At 30.0% G+C, this 25,747-nt stretch overlaps 1 protein-coding gene across 1 annotated transcript in view; it reads left to right on the top strand.

The window, feature by feature from the left end:
- Positions 1–25,747, top strand: part of LOC143250354 (sarcolemmal membrane-associated protein-like) — a 47,363-nt gene that overhangs the window by 6,000 nt on the left and 15,616 nt on the right. Inside the window, exons 2-7 of the mRNA XM_076500800.1 lie at positions 5,229–5,715; positions 13,247–13,394; positions 17,118–17,184; positions 17,350–17,431; positions 22,849–22,944; positions 24,545–24,616. Coding sequence (XP_076356915.1) covers positions 5,410–5,715; positions 13,247–13,394; positions 17,118–17,184; positions 17,350–17,431; positions 22,849–22,944; positions 24,545–24,616 — 771 coding nt within the window. The 5' untranslated portion in view covers positions 5,229–5,409. The remainder of the gene's footprint in view (positions 1–5,228; positions 5,716–13,246; positions 13,395–17,117; positions 17,185–17,349; positions 17,432–22,848; positions 22,945–24,544; positions 24,617–25,747) is intronic.

Raw genomic sequence — 25,747 nt, 5'->3', positions numbered from 1 at the left:
GTAGAAATAAACAGAATATAAAGTATATTTAATATAAAATTAGTAGTGATACCACTACTCTAGAGCTAAGCAAAATTTCAAGGAAAGTTTTTAAGTGGTATAAATAGAGACCATGTTAAGACTACAGTAGTTTACACTGAAACTAAACCATAACTAACCTATGATAAGACTACAGTAGTTTACACTGAAACTAAACCATAACTAACCTATGTTAAGACTACAGTAGTTTACACTGAAACTAAACCATAACTAACCTATGTTAAGACTACAGTAGTTTACACTGAAACTCTAAACCATAACTAACCTATGTTAAGACTACAGTAGTTTACACTGAAACTCTAAACCATAACTAACCTATGATAAGACTACAGTAGTTTACACTGAAACTAAACCATAACTAACCTATGTTAAGACTACAGTAGTTTACACTGAAACTCTAAACCATAACTAACCTATGATAAGACTACAGTAGTTTACACTGAAACTAAACCATAACTAACCTATGTTAAGACTACAGTAGTTTACACTGAAACTCTAAACCATAACTAACCTATGTTAAGACTACAGTAGTTTACACTGAAACTAAACCATAACTAACCTATGTTAAGACTACAGTAGTTTACACTGAAACTCTAAACCATAACTAACCTATGTTAAGACTACAGTAGTTTACACTGAAACTAAACCATAACTAACCTATGATAAGACTACAGTAGTTTACACTGAAACTAAACCATAACTAACCTATGATAAGACTACAGTAGTTTACACTGAAACTAAACCATAACTAACCTATGATAAGACTACAGTAGTTTACACTGAAACTAAACCATAACTAACCTATGATAAGACTACAGTAGTTTACACTGAAACTAAACCATAACTAACCTATGATAAGACTACAGTAGTTTACACTGAAACTAAACCATAACTAACCTATGTTAAGACTACAGTAGTTTACACTGAAACTAAACCATAACTAACCTATGATAAGACTACAGTAGTTTACACTGAAACTAAACCATAACTAACCTATGTTAAGACTACAGTAGTTTACACTGAAACTAAACCATAACTAACCTATGATAAGACTACAGTAGTTTACACTGAAACTAAACCATAACTAACCTATGTTAAGACTACAGTAGTTTACACTGAAACTCTAAACCATAACTAACCTATGTTAAGACTACAGTAGTTTACACTGAAACTAAACCATAACTAACCTATGATAAGACTACAGTAGTTTACACTGAAACTAAACCATAACTAACCTATGTTAAGACTACAGTAGTTTACACTGAAACTAAACCATAACTAACCTATGATAAGACTACAGTAGTTTACACTGAAACTAAACCATAACTAACCTATGTTAAGACTACAGTAGTTTACACTGAAACTAAACCATAACTAACCTATGATAAGACTACAGTAGTTTACACTGAAACTAAACCATAACTAACCTATGTTAAGACTACAGTAGTTTACACTGAAACTCTAAACCATAACTAACCTATGATAAGACTACAGTAGTTTACACTGAAACTAAACCATAACTAACCTATGTTAAGACTACAGTAGTTTACACTGAAACTCTAAACCATAACTAACCTATGATAAGACTACAGTAGTTTACACTGAAACTAAACCATAACTAACCTATGTTAAGACTACAGTAGTTTACACTGAAACTAAACCATAACTAACCTATGATAAGACTACAGTAGTTTACACTGAAACTAAACCATAACTAACCTATGATAAGACTACAGTAGTTTACACTGAAACTAAACCATAACTAACCTATGTTAAGACTACAGTAGTTTACACTGAAACTAAACCATAACTAACCTATGATAAGACTACAGTAGTTTACACTGAAACTAAACCATAACTAACCTATGTTAAGACTACAGTAGTTTACACTGAAACTCTAAACCATAACTAACCTATGATAAGACTACAGTAGTTTACACTGAAACTCTAAACCATAACTAACCTATGTTAAGACTACAGTAGTTTACACTGAAACTCTAAACCATAACTAACCTATGATAAGACTACAGTAGTTTACACTGAAACTCTAAACCATAACTAACCTATGATAAGACTACAGTAGTTTACACTGAAACTAAACCATAACTAACCTATGTTAAGACTACAGTAGTTTACACTGAAACTCTAAACCATAACTAACCTATGATAAGACTACAGTAGTTTACACTGAAACTCTAAACCATAACTAACCTATGTTAAGACTACAGTAGTTTACACTGAAACTCTAAACCATAACTAACCTATGATAAGACTACAGTAGTTTACACTGAAACTCTAAACCATAACTAACCTAAGACTACAGTAGTTTACACTGAAACTCTAAACCATAACTAACCTAAGACTACAGTAGTTTACACTGAAACTAAACCATAACTAATAAGACTACAGTAGTTTACACTGAAACTCTAAACCATAACTAACCTATGATAAGACTACAGTAGTTTACACTGAAACTAAACCATAACTAACCTATGATAAGACTACAGTAGTTTACACTGAAACTAAACCATAACTAACCTATGATAAGACTACAGTACAGTTTACACTGAAACTCTAAACCATAACTAACCTATGTTAAGACTACAGTAGTTTACACTGAAACTAAACCATAACTAACCTATGATAAGACTACAGTAGTTTACACTGAAACTAAACCATAACTAACCTATGATAAGACTACAGTAGTTTACACTGAAACTCTAAACCATAACTAACCTATGTTAAGACTACAGTAGTTTACACTGAAACTAAACCATAACTAACCTATGTTAAGACTACAGTAGTTTACACTGAAACTCTAAACCATAACTAACCTATGTTAAGACTACAGTAGTTTACACTGAAACTAAACCATAACTAACCTATGATAAGACTACAGTAGTTTACACTGAAACTAAACCATAACTAACCTATGATAAGACTACAGTAGTTTACACTGAAACTAAACCATAACTAACCTATGATAAGACTACAGTAGTTTACACTGAAACTAAACCATAACTAACCTATGATAAGACTACAGTAGTTTACACTGAAACTAAACCATAACTAACCTATGATAAGACTACAGTAGTTTACACTGAAACTAAACCATAACTAACCTATGTTAAGACTACAGTAGTTTACACTGAAACTAAACCATAACTAACCTATGATAAGACTACAGTAGTTTACACTGAAACTAAACCATAACTAACCTATGTTAAGACTACAGTAGTTTACACTGAAACTAAACCATAACTAACCTATGATAAGACTACAGTAGTTTACACTGAAACTAAACCATAACTAACCTATGTTAAGACTACAGTAGTTTACACTGAAACTAAACCATAACTAACCTATGTTAAGACTACAGTAGTTTACACTGAAACTAAACCATAACTAACCTATGATAAGACTACAGTAGTTTACACTGAAACTAAACCATAACTAACCTATGTTAAGACTACAGTAGTTTACACTGAAACTAAACCATAACTAACCTATGATAAGACTACAGTAGTTTACACTGAAACTAAACCATAACTAACCTATGTTAAGACTACAGTAGTTTACACTGAAACTAAACCATAACTAACCTATGATAAGACTACAGTAGTTTACACTGAAACTAAACCATAACTAACCTATGTTAAGACTACAGTAGTTTACACTGAAACTCTAAACCATAACTAACCTATGATAAGACTACAGTAGTTTACACTGAAACTAAACCATAACTAACCTATGTTAAGACTACAGTAGTTTACACTGAAACTCTAAACCATAACTAACCTATGATAAGACTACAGTAGTTTACACTGAAACTAAACCATAACTAACCTATGTTAAGACTACAGTAGTTTACACTGAAACTAAACCATAACTAACCTATGATAAGACTACAGTAGTTTACACTGAAACTAAACCATAACTAACCTATGTTAAGACTACAGTAGTTTACACTGAAACTAAACCATAACTAACCTATGATAAGACTACAGTAGTTTACACTGAAACTAAACCATAACTAACCTATGTTAAGACTACAGTAGTTTACACTGAAACTCTAAACCATAACTAACCTATGATAAGACTACAGTAGTTTACACTGAAACTCTAAACCATAACTAACCTATGTTAAGACTACAGTAGTTTACACTGAAACTCTAAACCATAACTAACCTATGATAAGACTACAGTAGTTTACACTGAAACTCTAAACCATAACTAACCTATGATAAGACTACAGTAGTTTACACTGAAACTAAACCATAACTAACCTATGTTAAGACTACAGTAGTTTACACTGAAACTCTAAACCATAACTAACCTATGATAAGACTACAGTAGTTTACACTGAAACTCTAAACCATAACTAACCTATGTTAAGACTACAGTAGTTTACACTGAAACTCTAAACCATAACTAACCTATGATAAGACTACAGTAGTTTACACTGAAACTCTAAACCATAACTAACCTATGATAAGACTACAGTAGTTTACACTGAAACTCTAAACCATAACTAACCTATGATAAGACTACAGTAGTTTACACTGAAACTAAACCATAACTAACCTATGATAAGACTACAGTAGTTTACACTGAAACTAAACCATAACTAACCTATGATAAGACTACAGTAGTTTACACTGAAACTCTAAACCATAACTAACCTATGTTAAGACTACAGTAGTTTACACTGAAACTAAACCATAACTAACCTATGATAAGACTACAGTAGTTTACACTGAAACTAAACCATAACTAACCTATGATAAGACTACAGTAGTTTACACTGAAACTAAACCATAACTAACCTATGAATCAACAAAAAAATAAATTTCCAGCATATGTTCATCTGTCACATTTTCCTTCTGTGCCATTTTCACAAATCCAGTTTCTAGAATACTGGCTTAATTAGTTGTGTTGGATTCTTTGTGGCTGAGCTTTTATCAAAAGAAATGTAAGAAACAAAGTATCAAAATTTGTTATTTAAGAATTGACAAGTATTAATATCTGATTTGCATAGAGATATATCCTGTTTTTAATTTATGTACATGTATGGAGGACACTGTAAAGTTCAGTTTATTACTGAAGAGACTTCAGGTTGTTTTCAGGAAAGAATTATTTACTCTTCAAAACTTGTAGTAGATAAAATATCTTGTCAATTCTTTATGTAGTGAGCAGTAGGTGCCCATCTCCTGACTCAGATGTTTGACTGGCAGAAGGTGAAGTGGACTTGCTGAATACTTTTTCTTGTACTGGCTTCTGAAACTAGTATGGGAAGGTAGTTCATGACTTTCTTCAAACATCAAGTCGTCACGCTTGACTTGAAGACAAAGTCATAGAAAGAAAGATTTCATGGTTGTCTGTCGCAAAGACCCACTGGACCTGGATACTGAATCGGGAACAACGGCTACTCAGATAGGTGAAGTTAACCCCAATGAAGCAGAAAAGACAGTGGGGACTTCCCTACCGATGGTGTCTCGAGCCATCCTGATTAGTCGGCCAAATTCTCACCCATTTCAAGAAAGGCATCTTATTTTAGATCAACCTGTGAAAGTGGGCCGATCTGTTGCGAGGTGTCGACCTGCTCCAAATAATGCAATATTTGATTGTAAAGTCTTGTCGAGGAACCATGCTCTCTTGTGGTACGAAAATGGCAAGGTAAGCAGGTGTTCTGTATTTGAATGTAACTTAAATCTCCTGGTATACTGTAGTCATATGAGTATAATGTGTTAGAAATATGGTTGGTGTTTGTTTTTCAGGAGAGAGAGATATTTGATGCATATGATAGGTTGTTATTTTTATTATTATGCTAAGCATGTACATGTATATGTAATTAGAAACTTCTGGGTAAGGTTTTGCTGTTTTTGATTTCAGTCAATTAATGTAATTATTTTGACTTTGTCATTAATTATATCAATCAGTTAGTTTGATTAGACATATTCAAGTCACTAGTAAATAAAAAAAAACAACTTGGAAAACTCTTCTTTTATTCAAGTTAACTGGCTGCTGGAAAGTCTTTGAAGTCAGTTTCATACACAGAATGTATCATGGTAATTTTTACTACACACTTGATTTTCAGACAGTGATTTTTTTCAATGTTGTTCATGACCTAAAATATTGTAATACTTTGTTTTTTACTGGAAGAAGAGGAAGACTTGCTAAGTTCATTATGTATTAAAAATACAAAATATCTTTCAACCATTCAAAAGCACATGAACAGGCTACACACACACATAAAGTGCACATGGTATTTTTATTCTTGGACACGTAAAGCATTATGTATGATTCTTGTGTTGTATGTATTCTATTTCATTTTAATTATTGTAAATATCTGTAAAACTGTGTACTTCAACAAATTACAACTTTTTCTTTACTGCATTATGATGTTACTCTAATTCAGAGAGTTACTGATGTAATAGCTGTGGACATTATGTATGTCCATAGTGTACTAAAGAAATTACTGTTTCTGGAAGATCATATTTGATCATCATTGTTATGAAAGAAATCATTATATATTTCTCATTGCTAACACTTGTCCCTTACTTTGCTGTTTCTAATTTGTTTCCTTAATGAAGGTAAATCCATGTCGCACAAACTTGTTTGGTGTATCAAAATTGCTTGCCTCCTTTTTAAAATATTTTGCAGTCCTTAGGAAATGTACAAGCACTTCTAATAAATATGTTTGATTAAAGCAGTTAGCACAAAACTCTTCTTCAAATAAGCTAGTCGATTAATGATGATCTTTTTTCTCTCTAAAGCTTTTGAGTAAAGTAGGCTTCTAGGCTTCTACATGTTTTAGTTAGTTTTACATTTATATTTTTAATCTCATAACTTGTGTAAACTGTTACAAAGAATGACACTGTAAATTAATTAAATCTGTTCTGACTTGTTAATTCAATATACTATTACTGTTACTTATCCATTTAGAGATCTTTTACTTGCTTATTGCAAAAATGAAATTTTAAGATTATTGAAATGTTTACATTGTTATATGAGTTTCAGTAGTTTGGTTACATATTATATGGTCTTTTTTTTGTAAGAAACAATTTAAACTCAAATCCAACAAGCTATTTTGAATCATACAAATATGAATACAGTATCAAAGAACCAGTATTGCAGCTGCTTACATTATAGCCAGATGTGCTCAAAATTACACATGCTTCACTTGGACTAATGTGATAATGTTTTCTAAATGTAAGTGAAAATACAGAATAATAGAAATGCATCTGAATGTAAGCTTTCTGTAAGCGTGGTGGGAAGAACTATAACATAGCTTATTAAAGTAAAATGTGAAGTTCACTTTGTTATTCTGTTACAAATAGTAAGAACAAGTAATAGTAAATAATAGTAATAGTAAAATAGTAAGAAAAAATAAAAAACTTAACAAAGAATGACCACCTAATATTCAGTGTTTTTTTTAAGTGGGTTTGAAGAGATTTTTAAAATAATTGGGATACAGGAATATGATTTTTTTAAACTATAATATCCCAAAGTCAGTCCTAAACTCCTCAGTTATACATGCAAAACATCTCCCTTTAAAACCACAAGGAAACAAAGGTACTGAGAATAAACTATTAAATTTAATAATGTCAGTGAGCATGGTGTAAATAAATGTTATTTATTTCTCAATTATTAACCTGTTTATTTGTGTATTGAGAATGAGTCATCAATAATGTAAGAAGTGCACGTATGTGAATAAAAAAATAATGATGCTAGGTAATACTTAGAGAGAAAAATTTCAAATAAGTAAATTTGTGACATTAAAATTAAAATGTAGTTTGGAATGTACAAACTCATAGTTACCTAATTTAAAAACTGTACATAACTTATACTTTATATATCATAAAGACATAATTGAAAACCAATGCAAGCTGTCCTGTCTATGAAACCCTGAAGCTTAAATAAAGTACCTGTTCTACAAGTGTAAACGTTGCAGAATAACAGTCTTCAGAATTTTTCATTTTATTTAGTGTTGTAAAGTGATGTGTTGCAAATCTGTCGGGTAAACAACTTTCATTATAATGTACATGTACACTTGTGCATGAACACCTAGCAGCAACATGCATGTGTTAAATTGATCACAAAAAGCACATTTTGTGCTTATAAAATTCTTTGTAAGATTTTTTAAACAAAACTGTATCTTAGAAGAATGCAAAATTCAAGACAAACATGTGCAATCAGTACTTCAGCTGATTGTTTGTGCAGATAGTATGTCTGCAGGAAACTAAATTGTGCTCAGTTTGATATAAATGTTTAATGTCCAGTTTATAAGAATGTATGAAGTCTAGATCAGAATTGATACTTTGCTTTGATAGAAAGTATTCTGCTATTTTTTTTATCAGTAGTTATACAAGTTTATAAATATGAGTCACAAATTATCTTTTATTTGCTTAGCATTATAATGGCTAAATAATAATTATTCTTCATGAATCAGTCTTTTCAAACATTGTATGGGAAAACTCAAGACCTCAGCAGACACTAATTCATGATCCATAACTGTTTATTGGTTTAAGTAGGATTAATTCTATGTAAGAGCAAGGCCATGCTAGTATTTTCTAAGCCTAAAAGTGTTATCTTTTCTTTACAGTAAACTTTGTAGATAGGATTCAGAATTGTATTCTAAGTTAAAATTACATGGTTAGAGACACCTGAGTGTTTATGTTATTCTTTGATAATTGCTTTTAGTAATTGTTTGTAAGCTTTGCTTTCACTACAGGTTTCTGTACTGAACATTTACGTTTAATTTTTGATTATTTGATTGAACTGAATTTTGCTTTTGTCAGTTTTTACACATGCTTTTTTTTAAATAATCTGTGAAAAATTTAAAAGTAGTATTGGAACATGTATTTTCTTGGTATGTTAGAATAAACATAAAGTGTCATAGTGTATTGGTTTCTATTAGACAATGATAGGGGCAATATAACTATAATATTAGAATTGAATAATGATACCGATCAGATATCCAGAACTTGGCAGCTATATTGTAGACATCTCATGTGTTATCACTTTGGTTTATTATTTGTTTTATTTTAGCCCCAACAGTATCAGTTTGAAGTCTTATTCTGTGTTAGAAGTGCTGTCTGCTTGTACTGTCATGTAAAATTATGTAGTACTAAACACAGAATGATAGAAGTCCTGAGACGAATTAATTCAATAATTAGCTAACCTTGACAAGCCAGCACTTTATATATCAGTAAATGGATACTACTTAAAGATGTGTGCTATCACAGATTGCAGTTTTGCTCCCACATTGTTTAAAAATATCACATACACCTGGTATCAGGTTAACACACAAGTCAACTATGGCCCTGGCCTTACAAGAGCCCTTCCAGCCACCAAAAAATAAAAAAAAGTGTGGTTCATAAAACTAGCAAATAGTCAAAAGTGAGTTATTACTATTCCCAAATACTAACTGAGCCTAGGGTCTCACTAAACCTTAATCTTGCCATTTTTATGCTCCTAAGTTTGTCTCGTGTTATCTATTAATACTTCTTGCATTCCAGAGTTTGTCTTATGTTGTCTAAATATACCACTTAAGGTCCACAGTTTCTCTTGTATTGCTTATAACTACCAGTTATATTCCAAAGTTCTGGAATCACTCTTTCTGTAAATAACACTTACATTCAAAATTTGTGACCTTACATTGTCTAAAAATATCACTTACATTGTTCATCAGTAACTAGTTTAAAAAATGTTTACTTTTAAGAAATGTTGTGGAATTTGTCTTAGCACTCAAAAAATAAGTATTTTTAATAGCATGAAAAACTAATTAATACTTTGTATGGTACTGAGAAAAAAGTAAACATTTTTAAATGGAATTTGCATGAAATAGATTTGTTTCATATTTCTTGCTGTCATGAATTAGGCCTCTGATATCCAAATGTAATGCAAAAATTGTTATATCCTTTCTACACACACAGTCTGAAAGTAATTAGCAGTAATGAACAATGTTTACAATTAGTGTCAGAATTAGGGAAAGTGCAAAATTTAGAATTTGTGAATTCATGGAGGAAACTAGAAGCATTTTACTAAACTGATATGTATAATAACTTGAATGTATTTGAGAAACTGTAGGAAGTCTTCAGCTACAAAAATTTTTGGAGTTGCATTTTAACAATGAGTTTGAGCTTTAACCCTTAAACAGTGGGAATGTTGTGGGTATTAGTATTAATTGATGATGGCCACCATTTAAGGGTTAAGAAACATTAATTGTGATGAAGAAGAATAACCACAACTGTTATGGAAAAATAGCAACCAAAAATATCTAAGTTTTGGAAAATAATTTTGTTGTACAACAACAAATATAGAATAACTTTAACTAGGTTTATTGGTAAACTGTTAGTGCAATGGTAGTAATTTTTTTAACATCTAACATGTGTTAAGCAAATTATATTATAAAACCTTTCCAATCCTGCAATGACAACAGTTGCTGTTATCAACGGTGGGATCATTAATGGTACACCCCACACATTTCCGGAAACAAATATACATACAAGAGATTGTCCCGTTCCACAGACTGCTAAGAATAGATTACTATAGTTAAAGAAAAAAAAAAGGTTGGCTTCCTGCCATGCGTTAAAACAACGATGTGGATATTGGCATCCTTCTAGCCCAGATCTTTTTACAACTACTATCTCAAGTCTCTTTGTATGTCATAAGAGGGTGCGAATATAGTCCTCTTGTTTTGTTTTACCTCGTCATTTAAGTAGCTACTTAATATGATTACCTCTGGGTCTTAGATATAGACAATGTCCAGATGGTGTTTGTGAACAAATGGTGGAATGAGGAGAAACAGTTTAAATGCATTTAAGATTATCTTCAAAGTAGCTTACAATACACATTCTTAGTTGTAATACAGTTTACGTTGAAAATTGAGGAATTGGTCATTTAATTTGTAGCTGAATTGGTTTAGCATTAAGACATAGTTTTTAGTATATCATAACCTTCCCTTCAAAAATATACAATTATTGTAGAAATTTAAAAAAAAATACATGATTCGGATATGCTTCAAAAGACCCTAAATTAAATTTTTATCTGTTACTGCATTAACATTAGAGTAAAATTCATTTCTACTTGTTTTTGTACAAGTTTTATGAAACAGTATGATCAGGTGTGAACAGAATGAATTAACATTTACCTAAGTAATTTTGTTCCTTTCTTATACCAAAACAGTTAGCAACTGTAATATCTAGTTGAGACTTTTTTGTTTAATATGCAGTAACATCTCTTATGATATACTCATGTTTTTAAACAGCATTGTTTACCTGATAATTGGTAGCTGTTGGAAGTTTTTGTGGTATCTCTATTTTTTTTTTTAAGATTAACATAATTGATGTCAGTGATGAAGAACTGTATTATTTTAATAAGACTGTGAATGTGCCCTTTTAAATGAACACAAACTTTGGGTACATTTATACTTGTATACTTTCATGAATGTGAGTAGGGACATATGTTATAATTTTCTGGACAAACGGATAGTTCATACTGTGTGCTTTTTACAGAGATTATTGGGATATAGATAATTGTTGAAAAACAAATTGACCTGATTTTAACATTCCTTAAATATTTTTAATTGAAAATTTACATTTTCTTTAGTCTTAATACTGTTCACATATAGCATTTATCTGTTACTTCTAAAAGCTTCATTCTGTTGTGTTAAAAGTTTTGTATCAAACAGTAAACTTCTTGTCTGTAAATAGTATTTCAGTATGATAGAAGAAATATTTATAGAAATGCAAACATTATAGGCTTTTAAGTAATACAACTGCTTTAGAAACTCCAGTAATTTTATACCAATATATATTATGAATATTGAAGTGTGAAGTTTTTCTTTGTTTAATAAATAGTTTATTTCATTTTTTCTGCTTTAATTGGTTTAAATTTTTTATCCTAAAAACAAATACCTGTCATTGGCTCTTTTTCTTCAGTTCAAACTGTACTAATTTTTGACATAAAATCTGTAACCTATAAAATAAAGAACTTGGATGGTACACTTCAAGTAAAGATGTTTAATACGAAACATTTTCCACACAAACAAAATAAAAAGAATTGACAGTTTGATAAATTATGAAACTCCAAAGACAGATTGGTTAAGTTTAGGTAAATGACAACATGATACTGATATAAGGAGTATTAAATAAGAAAAATGTGCCTTTTAAATTGTTCTATATTTTAGTATATCAGCATGCCACTGTAGTGTACATGCTTGTTGTAACTGATATCCTGTGTGTATAGTTTAGTAGATATCATGTTTCTCTGGTTTCACCCTCTTTAATTATGAGTCATCACTTCATTCTCACAATATGGACACACTGTGAAACCATCTGTGTTTAATATCCAATAAGATATTCTTACACATGTATAAAAAAACCAAGCTAATATGAATCATTATTTTAAGTTTAAAAAAAAAGTGGTACAGTACACTGTCATTAACAGTCAGTTGTACTATTTTTTATTTAAACAGTTATGAGATAAACATACAAGTTTTCAAATAGTTTTTCTTACTCTTTTTGGAAAAACAGTAGGGAAGTTATTCACCTTATTTTTATGCTGTCATACTTGTTGTTGCCTTATATATATATATATAGCTTTGTTTGTATTACTTGCCTTAACGTCTACCTGTACAAGGATAATCACTGTTTGTGAGAAGAATTGACTGAAAACATGCTATTAACTTGATATTATCTGTCAATTGTTTTCTGTAAGACTTTTGATAGAAAGAATATAAAGTATTTCATTTCCTCTCTCTGTGTGTGTGTATAGATATGCATGCATGTGATTGTGTATATTTTATAATTAAGCTATAGCAAATCAAATGGACATATCAATCTAAAAGAAGTTTCTCAGTTTGAAGAAAGTATTGAAACTTTATTTTGTAAATCTACCTTTTGGGTGGAATTGTAGCTAATGTATTAAACAGCCATGAAGCAGGTCTTCTCACCCTTCTCTCACCATCATTAAGTTTGTGTTCTGTACACACTACTAGCTTAGAAACTTTTCCTATAGTTCTTTGTTATGTAATATACCCATGGCTGTAAAAAATATTTTTTATATCATTTTGATTGTTCTCATGTTCACCAAACGCAAAATTACCATGAGTTTAATCTTTTATTCAGACATATAAGAATAAAGTGTGCATATAAAAGACTTTCTTTATTCTACTTCCTCAATGTACAATTTTTTTTTCCAGTTCTTTCTTCAAGACACCAAGAGTAGCAATGGAACATTTGTCAACAACCAACGTCTTAGTAAAGGATCTGAAGAGTCACCAGCAAGAGAGGTCAGCTCAGGGGATATTGTCCAGTTTGGTGTTGATGTTGTGGAAAACACTAGAAAAGGTTGTTGTTGTTGTTTTTTTATGAATGTCTAATTTTAAAACAAAGCAGGCAAGTTTTAATGTTTGAAAAATTTTAGAAAATACATTTTTAAATACACTAATTTTTTTTCTGTAAGTAGAAATGACTTCAACTTCAGAAGGAATCTAGTAGCTTAACCACTGTTTCAGCTCATGCCTGAGTAAAATTTGAGAAGAAAGAATAAATGTTAATTGTCACTGATATTTCAGGGTGCCCAAAAAGAAATGTAGGGATGTAAACCACAACTATCGACAGCAAAGTTCAGTGGTATAATTGTTCTTATTATTTAAGACTGTTTCTCAACAGGATGAATGATTTACCTGCAAGGTCAGGATGAATGAATATTATCAACTATATGACAGATTCAAGAGCAAAATAAAGTCAATAGTTATTATCATTTATTGTAGTTGTAATTTGACAGTCACATGTATTTTATGTTGCATATATTCTAGTTGTAATTTGATGTATACTTAAGTCATGATAAAGAATTTTGTCTTTTCTCAAACTGGATTGATTGAGCTGTTTTGAAAAACTTGCAGGGGTGAATGGTACTGGAAAAGGTTAAGAATTACTGGTTTGAGAAATGGTAGTTCAATAAGATATCTTGTAACTGTGTTGTCAGGTTTGTGTGTCTGTGTTGTCTGTCTCAAGGCCATTGTTTATTAAGTTTTAGTCTAGTTGTTTTACAGGTTTCAAAAAGGAGACCAGCTAAATATAAAAGTTTTAACAGTATTTAAACAGATACCTACCCAAAATTATCAAGTGTTTAATGTAGTTTAAACAACAGCATACATGAAGAATTGTGTAGCTTCAAGATTGTTTTATTTGCCAGACCTCCTTGTTACTATGGTAACATTGGTGTTTGTTGTGCATCTATTTGTTTGTCACTAACCATCATGTTGCCTGTACACTGTTATAAAACATGCTAATCAAAACAAACTACTACTATACTACACATAGGCTTAGTACAAGTTTATATAGATCTCATCTGGTGCATATATTTACATCAAATATTAATGGTTATCTGTGAAGTTCAATATGTCTAATAGATATGCTGTGATCCTTTTTGATTTCAAAGATCACACAGATTTTACTGATGCCAGTAGTTATATTTTATCACAGGAGGAAGTATTAAAACAAAGAGTGGGGTTAATGTTTAAAAAATGTGCAGTTAAGTTGCTAATAAAGTTTGTTTGTTTGATGCAAGTGATTTTGATTTTTACTTTATTTTCATTGTGTAATTTATTACAAGGTCTTGGTCTCAAACCCTCAGGTTTTTTATCTTGGTCTTGGACATTGAAGTCTTGACTACAACTGTGACGTATGTATGTGCAGGATTCTTGACAGTATGTGTCTGACTTGTTGGTGATAAATTTACAAAATAAACAGCACACAGTCCACTTGTTTAAATTGATATGTGTAAATAAATTAAATGTGAATATGAATCTTCCAACCTATTTAGGCTTTCCCACTTGCTATGGTCCTGATTTTGGCTTCCAGTCAGTATATTTTGATGTCTTCATCAGTTCAAGTGAAGACAGTTAATTTCTCTGAGTTTTTGCAAGGAATGTAGACATATTTGTATCTAGCATGCATGTTTAGTAATATAAAAATATTAATTTTAGTATAATTTCAAGCTTAATTTTTTTTAAGTGATCAGTAAGGATAAAAAAAATATTTTATTAAGTTCAATTTCATTCCAACCAGAAATTTCCATTATGATCTTTTTAAAGATAAAAGTCAGTTGTTTGAATTTACTGATAGAGGATTTCTGGTATTGTGAATATTTTAGTTCTCTGTCCTGAGTAGTATGAATGTTTATTCAAATATCTGCTTTATACAATATATAATGGTTGTCTGGGATCTCATTTTAAGCTGAAGGTGAATCTTACTGAAATAATAATGGCACACATGTATTTAATTTGTAAACCATCTTATTTAGAAGAATGCATTAAGACAAGAGGTTTACCAAGCATCTTATTCTACTTTTTCATCAGAGATGGTTGATTAAGTAACAGTATATATATTCTCTGTAGATTTCTAAACTTCCTTTTGTACACACATACACTTACTAGTCTGTCTCGTTGGTTTGTGAGAACAGTTCAGTATGGTTAATGTTGATTTGACTTAATTGGTTAAGTTTGGACATTATATCGTAAAAGGAACATCATAACTTCATTTGGTTTAATGAATTGAATCTGGACATTACCCTGTAAAAGAAACTTTTTATTTTGATTTGGTTTAATGGGTTGAATTTGAACATTATTTTTTGAAAGGAACATCATAACTTGATTTGGTTTAATGGATCAAGTTTGAACATTATTTTTTTTTTTAAATGAATATCATTCTCAAACTTAAATTGAGATAAAAACTTAACTTTCTAAACAATGCAGTGATTTACTTCAAACTTAATAAAATAGTATTTTATTAATTTTATTAATAATTTATCTTTTATGTACAGATATGTTTAGCTTATCTGTGGCAGTCTTTTTACTTAAAAATTTAAATTATCAAAATTTAACTTCTGGGCCAATAGTTGTTAAATAATTATTAAAGTTTACAGTTAATTTTATATATGAGTTTATTATTAAAATTAATATTTTAAAAATCCATCTGCCATGCTTGATGTTCAAGGCCTTGTTCTGATCAGTTTAAGGGGAAAGTATAATATAAAGTATGTGATGTGTTGATATAAGTAGTGTCGAGACCACTTTTGTATTTCACCCAGACTGAGATAACCTGGTATCTGGTAAAAAGGCCTTGTCAGCACTGGATGTGGCAGCTGCAGTAGGGTTGAGACATTCCATTTTGCTTCTACTTGTACAATTTAAGTATAGAATATAATTAGGTGTACTTCTGCCTGTTTTTAGTAAAACATTTGTTTTTCTTAATTGGAAATAGGAGCTTGAAATTGTCTTCAGGATCATTCCTTTTTTTATTTTTCACTGTTGTAACTTAAGTTAGAAATAATATTAAACTCAGATGCACATAAATTAGGTTTTTGTTAGTTTCATTTTTTAAAAAATTGTAAAGAGAGAAAAAACCTCAAGCATGTAACTGTTCATATATAAGAATAACATTGCTAAATAATTAGTAAATGCATGTTAGAAAATATTTTGGATTATTAAATTAAAAGTTAGATAGTTATACTGTAAGGGAAAAAAAACAAGAAGAGCTCTTTGCATTTCCACTGTGAACATCAGACCAGGTTTGTGCAAATGTTTTATATTTTGTTGCAAACTGAGTTTTAAAAGAAGCAAGTGTGTGAACACACTTGAACACAGTTAGTGGTTTGAAATATTTTTTGGTTGATTTTGTGTTTCCAGTTAATAAAAACAAATACAATTAGAATGCTGAATTTTTGTATATTTCAGTTGTTGATTTTTGTGAAAACATAACTAGTCTTAATTTATAACTACAGTTGTAAGCAACTAATAATGCTTAGATGTGGCTACTTTTCACTGTTGTACGATTCTTCAGAATGTTACTGATCCTACTTTAATATTGTGAATAAGTGGCTACTATATATCATTTTTTTATGACTGATAATAATAATATTCTTGTTATTAAAAGCTTGTGTATAAAATTATGGAATAAAATATTATGACCTTATCATTTTGAATGTTTTTTTTTTAAATTGAAATACTGTTGCAAAATATGTTTTTCTGTTGTTTTTTTAATTAAGGAATGATTTTTCTATTTTAGTGACCCATGGATGTATTGTAGCAACCCTAAAACTGTTTTTACCTGATGGAAAGGAAGCAAAAGCAAGGTACAGTTTTAGATGTATTGTATACTACTGTATCACAACAATTCACATTTATTTTGTTACTACTATGTAAAACAATGAAAAAGAATCTTTTATTTTGATTTAAACTAAGAATTGATAAATTATATCCATTAAAGAATGTTTGTAACTGTGTTTTTGTCTTGATAGCCCAACCACTGCTGTGGTTTCAACTTCACCAGGTACTACCATATCCACACAGGACCTTTACCAGTTGTCTCAGTACCTTCAGGTGTGTACTGCTTAAACAGTTTCTACTGTAAACAAGTTATTACTGAGAACATCTCTGTTGTATGTAGGTATAATGCTGTTGTTGAAATTTCTTAACATGTTTATTCTGATTTACTTTGTCAGTTAACTTGGGTGGATAATTTAAAATGTTTGAGTGCCATCGTTGTACACTAAGTGAACGTTATGATTACTGGTGTTGAGGTGATGTGCTGATTGTTCGTGCTTAGTCATGAGATTTGTTTATTAATGCTACTAATAATAGATACATAAACTAATTCAACTGTGAGATGTGTGTAAACATGTGGATATTTTTGTTATTACAACATGCACTACTTCCTAGTGTTAGGTGATTTCTAAAGGATAACCAGATATGTTTGTGTGTTGTTAGCTAGGATAAATATTTTATGCAGATGTTGTTTAACATGCACTAGACCTATCAATTAAATAAAATAGGCTTAACATTCACACTTACTTTGTTTTTTCTAATTGATTTCAAAATGAGAAAATAGTTTCTGCTTAAATTTAACATTTGTATCAGTTTCACCGTCCCTTTTAAATATCATATAATACTGAAGAAAGGAAAAGTTAATGATAGTTTGAAACCATATTTATATTTTTTGAGATAATTGTAATCAAGCTGTGATATTTTCATGCTTTCTAAGCAAAGTTCTATATAACTGTTTAATATGGTGCATGTTATGAAACATCAATAAATTACATTCTTGTTTGTTTTACTTATCAGATTCATGTAATAATAACAAATTAGTCGTATTCTGTTAGTAGTTTTAACCTTCTACACAAATGATAAAGAAATACATTTGAAACACCGTGTTAAAGGTGTTGAACTTTTTCAAATACATTACATTCCCAAATATAACATGCACTGTAATCTTCATGAATTTTGTATTATTACGACAGATAATGTGCATGTTTTATTTGGAAATATTACAATATTTTTATGATATGATTGGTAACATTTGATAAAAACAACAACAACATTTGTTATACTTCATTTGGCAGAAATGTTCTATCAGGAAGTATTTGAGGTAAGTTCCCCCTCAATGTGTTTAATATATTTCCCTCTGCAGTAATGTCCTGTTACTGACTGTAGTTTCCTCTAAATATATTAAAAGATAGGTCAGCATGAAACTTGTACCTGAATGACACAAACCTGATATATCTGTTGTTTTTTTTTCACCTGTTATAAGATGTGGTAAAATTCTTTAGTGATTATCAGGGCATGTAATTTATTGCAGTAGAAGATTGATTGATAGGTGTTAAGAGTAGACTTTTTCATTCTCTTTTGTTTTTCTGCTATTTGTAACCAGAATAAATTTTGCAATAATGGGCACCTTGATATTCCAGAGTTAAGGCAGTGCCTTTAGTGTTGTTCTGTATGTGGGTACTGAATAAAACAAGTAGTTATCCTTGTATGCCTGTACAGTACACCAAACAACTCTGAACAATAGTCAGTATTTATACACAGAACATTCAAGAACACTTTGTAAAAATAACAGTTTGCCATTACATAAATAAATGTTTACTCAGAAACAAACACTACATAATTACAAGACTGCTTTTTTTTCATCAGCCGTATGCAGCTGGGCTCAGTCAGTTTTACTGGCCGTGGAACAGTTATGTATTTAGGAAGCTAAGTAAATCTTTGTGAGGTTTTAGAAACATTTGGTAAACTGTACAAATCAACAAGTCAGTTTTTATGCAAAAAATTAGATGTTTAATAAAAAAAATATTGCTAAAAATTTGTCTGTGAATTTACAAAGTTATTGTTGAGTTACAAGGAGTAAAAGGTGATTTTCATGAAAAGAATAAAAATACTTTTTATCATCTTGAGGTTTGCATATTTCATTTGTACAACCTTTAGAAACTTACATGAATGTCAAAAGTTCTTTTTATCTTTGTTAGAATTTTATGATGAATTTTATTTCATCTATCCTAACATTTATTGTAGCATAATTATCGTTGTACAGTCAAATGAAATGTTGGAAAATATGAAACAAACTCAGTATTGTTTTTTTTTGTTTGTTTCTTTCCTAGAATGACTACATGTGGTAACATACAGTTAAAAGTATCATTCCTTTTCAGCCTCAGCTTCAAATGTTTTATGTTTTATTAGTGTACTTTGGATCTTCTCTGATGCTAAAACAATAAAATCAAAGTGTCAGAACTCAAAGCAAATAAACAAAATGCATACTGTAAGCTTCCCTATCAACTGATTTCTTTAAAGATACTTTTATTTTTTTTATAATTTATTTTTGTTCAGAACATTAAAAATATTGGACTTAGAGGATAGTATTGCCATATAACTGTAACCTATCTAGTTTTCTAACTAAGCTAAAATTGGTTAATAAAATTATACTTCTGTTCAGAGTAACAACTTTACCTAGCATACTTCAAGCCTTTTTTGTGAGCTACCATGTTTGTTTGCCAAAATTGAGCAAATGAACTTAAGTTTCCTATACATTACAATAAATACTCTCTCTGTTGGTTTAAAACATGTCTGTCAGTCAAGTAGATTTGAGAGAGAATAACTGTTTTGAAATTCATGTAAAGATGGAAGCTGCTTTTCTGAGTTTGACAAATTTATTGATATCTCAGCTAATTAACAAGGTAACAGTGTATTTGGCGACCGCAGTCGACTTGAAGGCTCAGCGCGACAGGCAACCTTCCTTTATTCCTGTTATTCTTATGTATTGAATTTAACATATGTAGTACTGGGTACAATCACTGAATATTTCAGGGACTTTTGTTGAGTCATTGCTGAGATATCATGCTTTTAGTACTGATACTGTAATTAGTTGAAGTATCAAACATATATATTCAGCACCATGCCAAACATTAACAGTTATTCATTGCTGAAAGGGTTAAATTAGGAAAATTTTAACTAAAATCAGACCTAACTTGCTGCACCCACCTGTCACACCCTCTCTCTTGTAAATTGATAATTAGTTCTCAGTGATATTTATTAGTATTTATAACCAGTAAAAAGCTAAAGTTGTAATCTACAAGTAACGCAGGGTGTTTTCTATATGTATACTTTTCTGTTTTGCTTCCAGTTAAAACTTTATTCATATGGGAAACACATCAATGAGCTCAGATGAATCTTTCATGTTTCTCATCACACAGCCAGAAAGCCAGAACAATTGTGATAGTTATAGGACATTATCTTATTTTTCTATGTTATTATTCTATGTTCTTATGCTGCATTATTTAATTAAATAAATGATTTAGTGGTACCAATAGTATAAAAAAGTAGGACTAAGTTTCACTGACAGTTGACAGAAAAAAGAAAACCCAGCTAAGTACTATGTTTCTTGTCATTCATGCATATTATTCATTTATTTATTTTTTTATAAAAGTAACTAAAAGGCAAAAATTACAAATTTCTTAGGTTAGATTAGGTAAAATAAAGAATAATGATAATGATCAAATGTTCACAAGACATACTCATGAGCTACACTTTTGCCAAGTGATTTAGAAGTTGTGTGATGAGAGTGTTAGTTTGACATGGTTCAATGGGCAATAAAGCAATAGAATTTAAGTCATAATAGATCTATATTGTATGAGTTTAAAGTTATTTAGGATAAATAAATGTAGTTTTGTTAAAATTCGAAGTCGGAAAGGAAAAAAGTAATTTAGATTTATTTCATTTTTTTAGGGTGGTTACGAGGTCGGTCAGATTAGCCAACTTTGTCTAGAGTTAGGGTAAAGGAAATAAAATTCCACCATAAAAAAATTTGAAATTTAATTGGGATGTTTTAGGGATTATGATAATGAAATTTGAGAAGTTTTCAGTGAAGAAAGGTATTTTTAATCTTAACTTGTAGATTATTTTGCACTCGGAGCAGTCTACACTTTGATTCTATATATTCACATAGAAATATTTGTTGAAAATATTCATTAAAAATTTTTGCTTTTGTCTACAAAAGACTTAATGGTTATTGAAAACTTGTGAAATTTTGTGAATATATAAAAACATTGGAAACTTTAAAGGTTGACCTGAGGTCCAGAACTTGCCTGAATGCTGTTGTGAGAGGATGAACTGACATTTTTTGTGGTTATTAAAGTAATATTTACCCACAAACACACACCACATAGTTACGAGGTTATCTGTTTGACAATAAGTTTCCCATTATATAAAGTTCTTATGAATGTTTGATATGAGAAACATGCATACTTATAAAAGAGAACCTTGTATGGATGAAGGTTCTTTATCAAATCTATCAAAATGGCTTTTCCATTGCATGATTTGAAATTAATGTGAAATAAACACACTTTTTTTTGTTTTTTATTGCTAACATTAGTCTAATCTTTATTGACCTAAATTCCAACCATTTGCGTTTGTGTGAGAAAAGAGTTGTAAATGGGTAATTCAGTGAATTTTTCTTTATTATGCACATAAATGTAAAAGGTTTGAGTATTTAACTAAATTTAACTAGCATTACATATCTAACCTCTTGGTCCACCTTAATATTATAAGTTGTTGCATCTGGATTTCTTATTTCTACAAACTCCAGTTAAAATTTGATTATGAAAGTTGTCCACAGTGGCTAAAAATGTCTAAGAATATATTCAACCTCAGAGCTTGGAGGCTCCCAAATCTCTGGCCAATAAGCATCATTCAGTCACAGTTTCAACTGTGACCTAATTATCCCTATGTGTACAGGTGGAGATCAAAGTGTGCATGCCATGACCTTCAACAGAATGCCACTCAACACTGTCATGAACTTTGTATCAGATTTATCAAATTTTCACGTTCCGTACATTGCTGATTTCAAAACAGTTCATGTCAAAATAGGAAAGTTACCAGGTGCAATATTCAGAGGTGTCGAGAAGACATATACATTTATAGGTTATAAAGGTTATCCAAATGCAATTTGCACATCACATTATAGATAAAAGTAATTTAAATCTTCATGTGCATATTTTCTTGCACTTTAACTTGTCCGAGTTAGACTGCTTTTGACATTTCACGGATGTTTTTGGTACAAAAGTTGTATTAACACATCTGCTGTTTTTGTAGCAGAAACTTGTACCATTTGGTAAAAGATTGTCATTTTGTAAATTATAAGCAACATCACTTCTTCACTGTGGGGTTGCACCAGTGGAGTGACCCATGCACAGTTATTTAAATAGAACTTTTCACAATTTTATAACAGTATATGACAGTTAAGAAAGTTTCTTCAGGAAATTAAGTAATTGTTTTAGGTTTAACTTTGGTTTTATGTTAAATTCTGATCTGAAATCTGGAAACATTAGATTTATGAACTGTAACACTTAAACTTAATTTAAAACTCATGTTTGACATAAACTTTCCTTTTGGTCTTTATTATTTTCCTTTGACTTGAAAGTTAATACTCGGTACAATCCAGAATAGATAAAGTAGTATTGCTTGTTTAGGAAGCTCTTCATCGAGAACAGATCCTGGAAACCAAGCTGGCCACACTACAGAGAGTGGTATCAAGCTCTCAAGAGGCATCAGATAGTGGCTGGAAAGTAAGTTCAATCTTTCTTCTCTAAATACTGTTTTTAAGTTTTTTTTATCCTGTGTCAGTATTGTTGACAGCTCGGAGATTTCGTAATGTGTTAATATGTATTATTACAAATGTATTTTTATATAGTCAAGTTGTATTCATTAGTTCTATAGCTATTATCACATTTGTAAAACAAAGGATATTTGCTTCATATTTGTTATTATTCAAAATGATTTTATAATTTTTAATTTTATAGAAATAATTATCTAAAAGAATTTATTTAAATTATTGAAGTAGACAAATGTAATTGCCAAAAAGAACTGATTTTAAAAAATGTAATTATGCTGAGCTAACGACCCAAAATAATTAATTTAATTACAAAGAGTGGTTTGCTTTAAAGTATATAACTCGACAGAAATAATTATCAAACTGATTTGAATAACATTGTAATAATTATGAAGAGTGTAAGGGTTGTATCTTCATAAATTTTATGTTATTGAATGATACTGTAATAAAGACAAGAAGTATTTAATTCGACTACTCAGTACTGTGAATAATACTCAGTATCTGAATTCCAAAACAGTTACAAAGTATATTTAACATCAGTGTAAATAAAAAATATGCTTACCCTAAAAGTAATAATGTTTTAACATCTATGTAACCAGAGATATATAGCTACTCGAAAAATATTGTTTAATACATGCATTATCTAAGAAATACTGCTTAAAGAGATTTATGTATGATTTATACATTGCCTGACATTTACTGGTTAAAAATAGCATTTAATATGTACGCTACTGAAGATGATATACTAGATAGTAAGATTACATTTGGTATTTACACATCCAGAGACATTGTTTAATATGTATATATGATACAGTAACTAATATTTTAGAAATATTGTTTAATACATTTTTAATACATATGTACACTACTGAAGAGATATTGGGAAAAGTGATTAAACGTGACCTGTGCCCTACCAGAGGCTCACTGGTCAAAGATTGTGTTTAATGTGTACACTACCAAAGAGATACTGGTTGAAGAGATAGGATGTAACACTTGCACTATCATGGGTTTTCTGTTGTACCATGCTGATTATCAAATATGTACTGGAAGGATGTGAAACACTTGATGAATTTTATGTATTTCACTTGAAAAGTAAATGCTCTTGGTTTTTGTGCAACTAAGTGAGATTAGACAATGTGATTTCTAACAAGCTTGTATTTATCGGTTACACCACCTAAGGTATATTGACCTAAGAGTTTATATTCTGACATGTTTTACCAGGAACATACAGAATAAACATATTGTATATAATATATATATTATGAAAGATGTTATTTTGAAATGTGTTTTCCAAGAACTTGTTTACTTGCTGAAGAGAGATTGATAACAAAGTATGCCATTTTATGTTTGTGATATTACAAATAATTAGTTAATAGGGAAAGAATTCAAAATGTTATCTTCCATCATTGGTTGATCAGTATAATACATTTTTATATTTACCCTCCACAGGGGTATTGCAGGCAGGTCCATGTGTGTATGTTTTCACACAAGTATGTTAGACTAATAGATTTATGTACACAAATTTTACACAATCTCTGATTCCTTTTATTTTACAGGTTTTGATTGATGAAGACAGATTGCTTAGTCGAATAGAAACACTAGAAAGTCAATTGCAGGGTGCTTCTAAAGTAAGTTCTGCTATAAGTTTATCAAATGTTCATATGTTGTGTGTTAAAGTTAAGTAATACAAATACGTACGGTAAGGAAGTCTGCTTATTGCATATCATTTGCTAAACCACATAGTTTCTCATACTCGGTATTTACAGTTAAAGAAAGTAAAAGGTTGCTTTATATTTGTAACAATAAAAGGGATTTAGTACATATTTCAGGTTTTCTAAACTTATTTAAATCAATTTGTAATACTTAATTTTAAAATCATTGTTAGAATGAAATAGGTAAAAAAGATTTAATGAAAAAGACAATCTGAGATATGATTAAACAACCCTGGCTTGAGCTAAGAACTCTTGTTGATTCTCAGCAAAATAAGTATGTAAGACCCAGGTGAGTTGATTTGATACATCTGTTGTATGGTTTGTTTTATTATGTTGGGAAAAAAACAACTACTGGATTAAATGGTGGGAAACTTTATAAATCTGTTATACAGTTTTTGTTGCTTCTGTAAGTGCCCCCACTAGTACAGCGGTATGTCTCCGGATTTATAATGCTAAAATCAGGTTAAATAATTTTGTAGTGATATACTTCTTTAAGAAACGATTAAAATGTTTACAAATGTTGCAGGTTTTAGTTGCTGTTTCTATCTTTCTACATTTTTCTAAAGTTTTTGTATAAAATTTTTATTTCTAAAACTACAGATTTTATCTTTGTTTCGTTTTGAAGAACAATGCATCCAGTTTCATTTCATTTACAATCACTATTATACAGTAAAAATAACAAACCAAAATTGTAATCAAACAAACTTTTTAAATTGATAGTCAAAAGTTTTTTATATGCAACAAGTGTTCAACCTAATTTATTGTCATTAATATGTAATATGTTTTCCATTCAAACAGTTAAGACCTAATGCAAACAGGGTCTAGCACAATAACCTTTTTGGTTTTGAAAAAAAAACCAAAACTTGATAGGTTGGATCCATAGTGACTTAAAAATGCATACTTTGCTTGGTTCTACAAAATATTTATTTTTATATCACACTTATATTATCAATTAAATAAAAAAGCTTTAAAATAAAACAGAACTGTAATTGTAGTGAAAATAGTTCAGTCATTTTACTTCTAGCAGCATTTCACAAAGCTATTATT

Source organism: Tachypleus tridentatus, chromosome 5 (assembly GCF_004210375.1).
Source record: "Tachypleus tridentatus isolate NWPU-2018 chromosome 5, ASM421037v1, whole genome shotgun sequence".
In the NCBI taxonomy this organism is placed as follows: Eukaryota; Metazoa; Arthropoda; class Merostomata; order Xiphosura; family Limulidae; genus Tachypleus; species Tachypleus tridentatus.
This window is presented reverse-complemented; position numbering and strand designations above follow the sequence as displayed.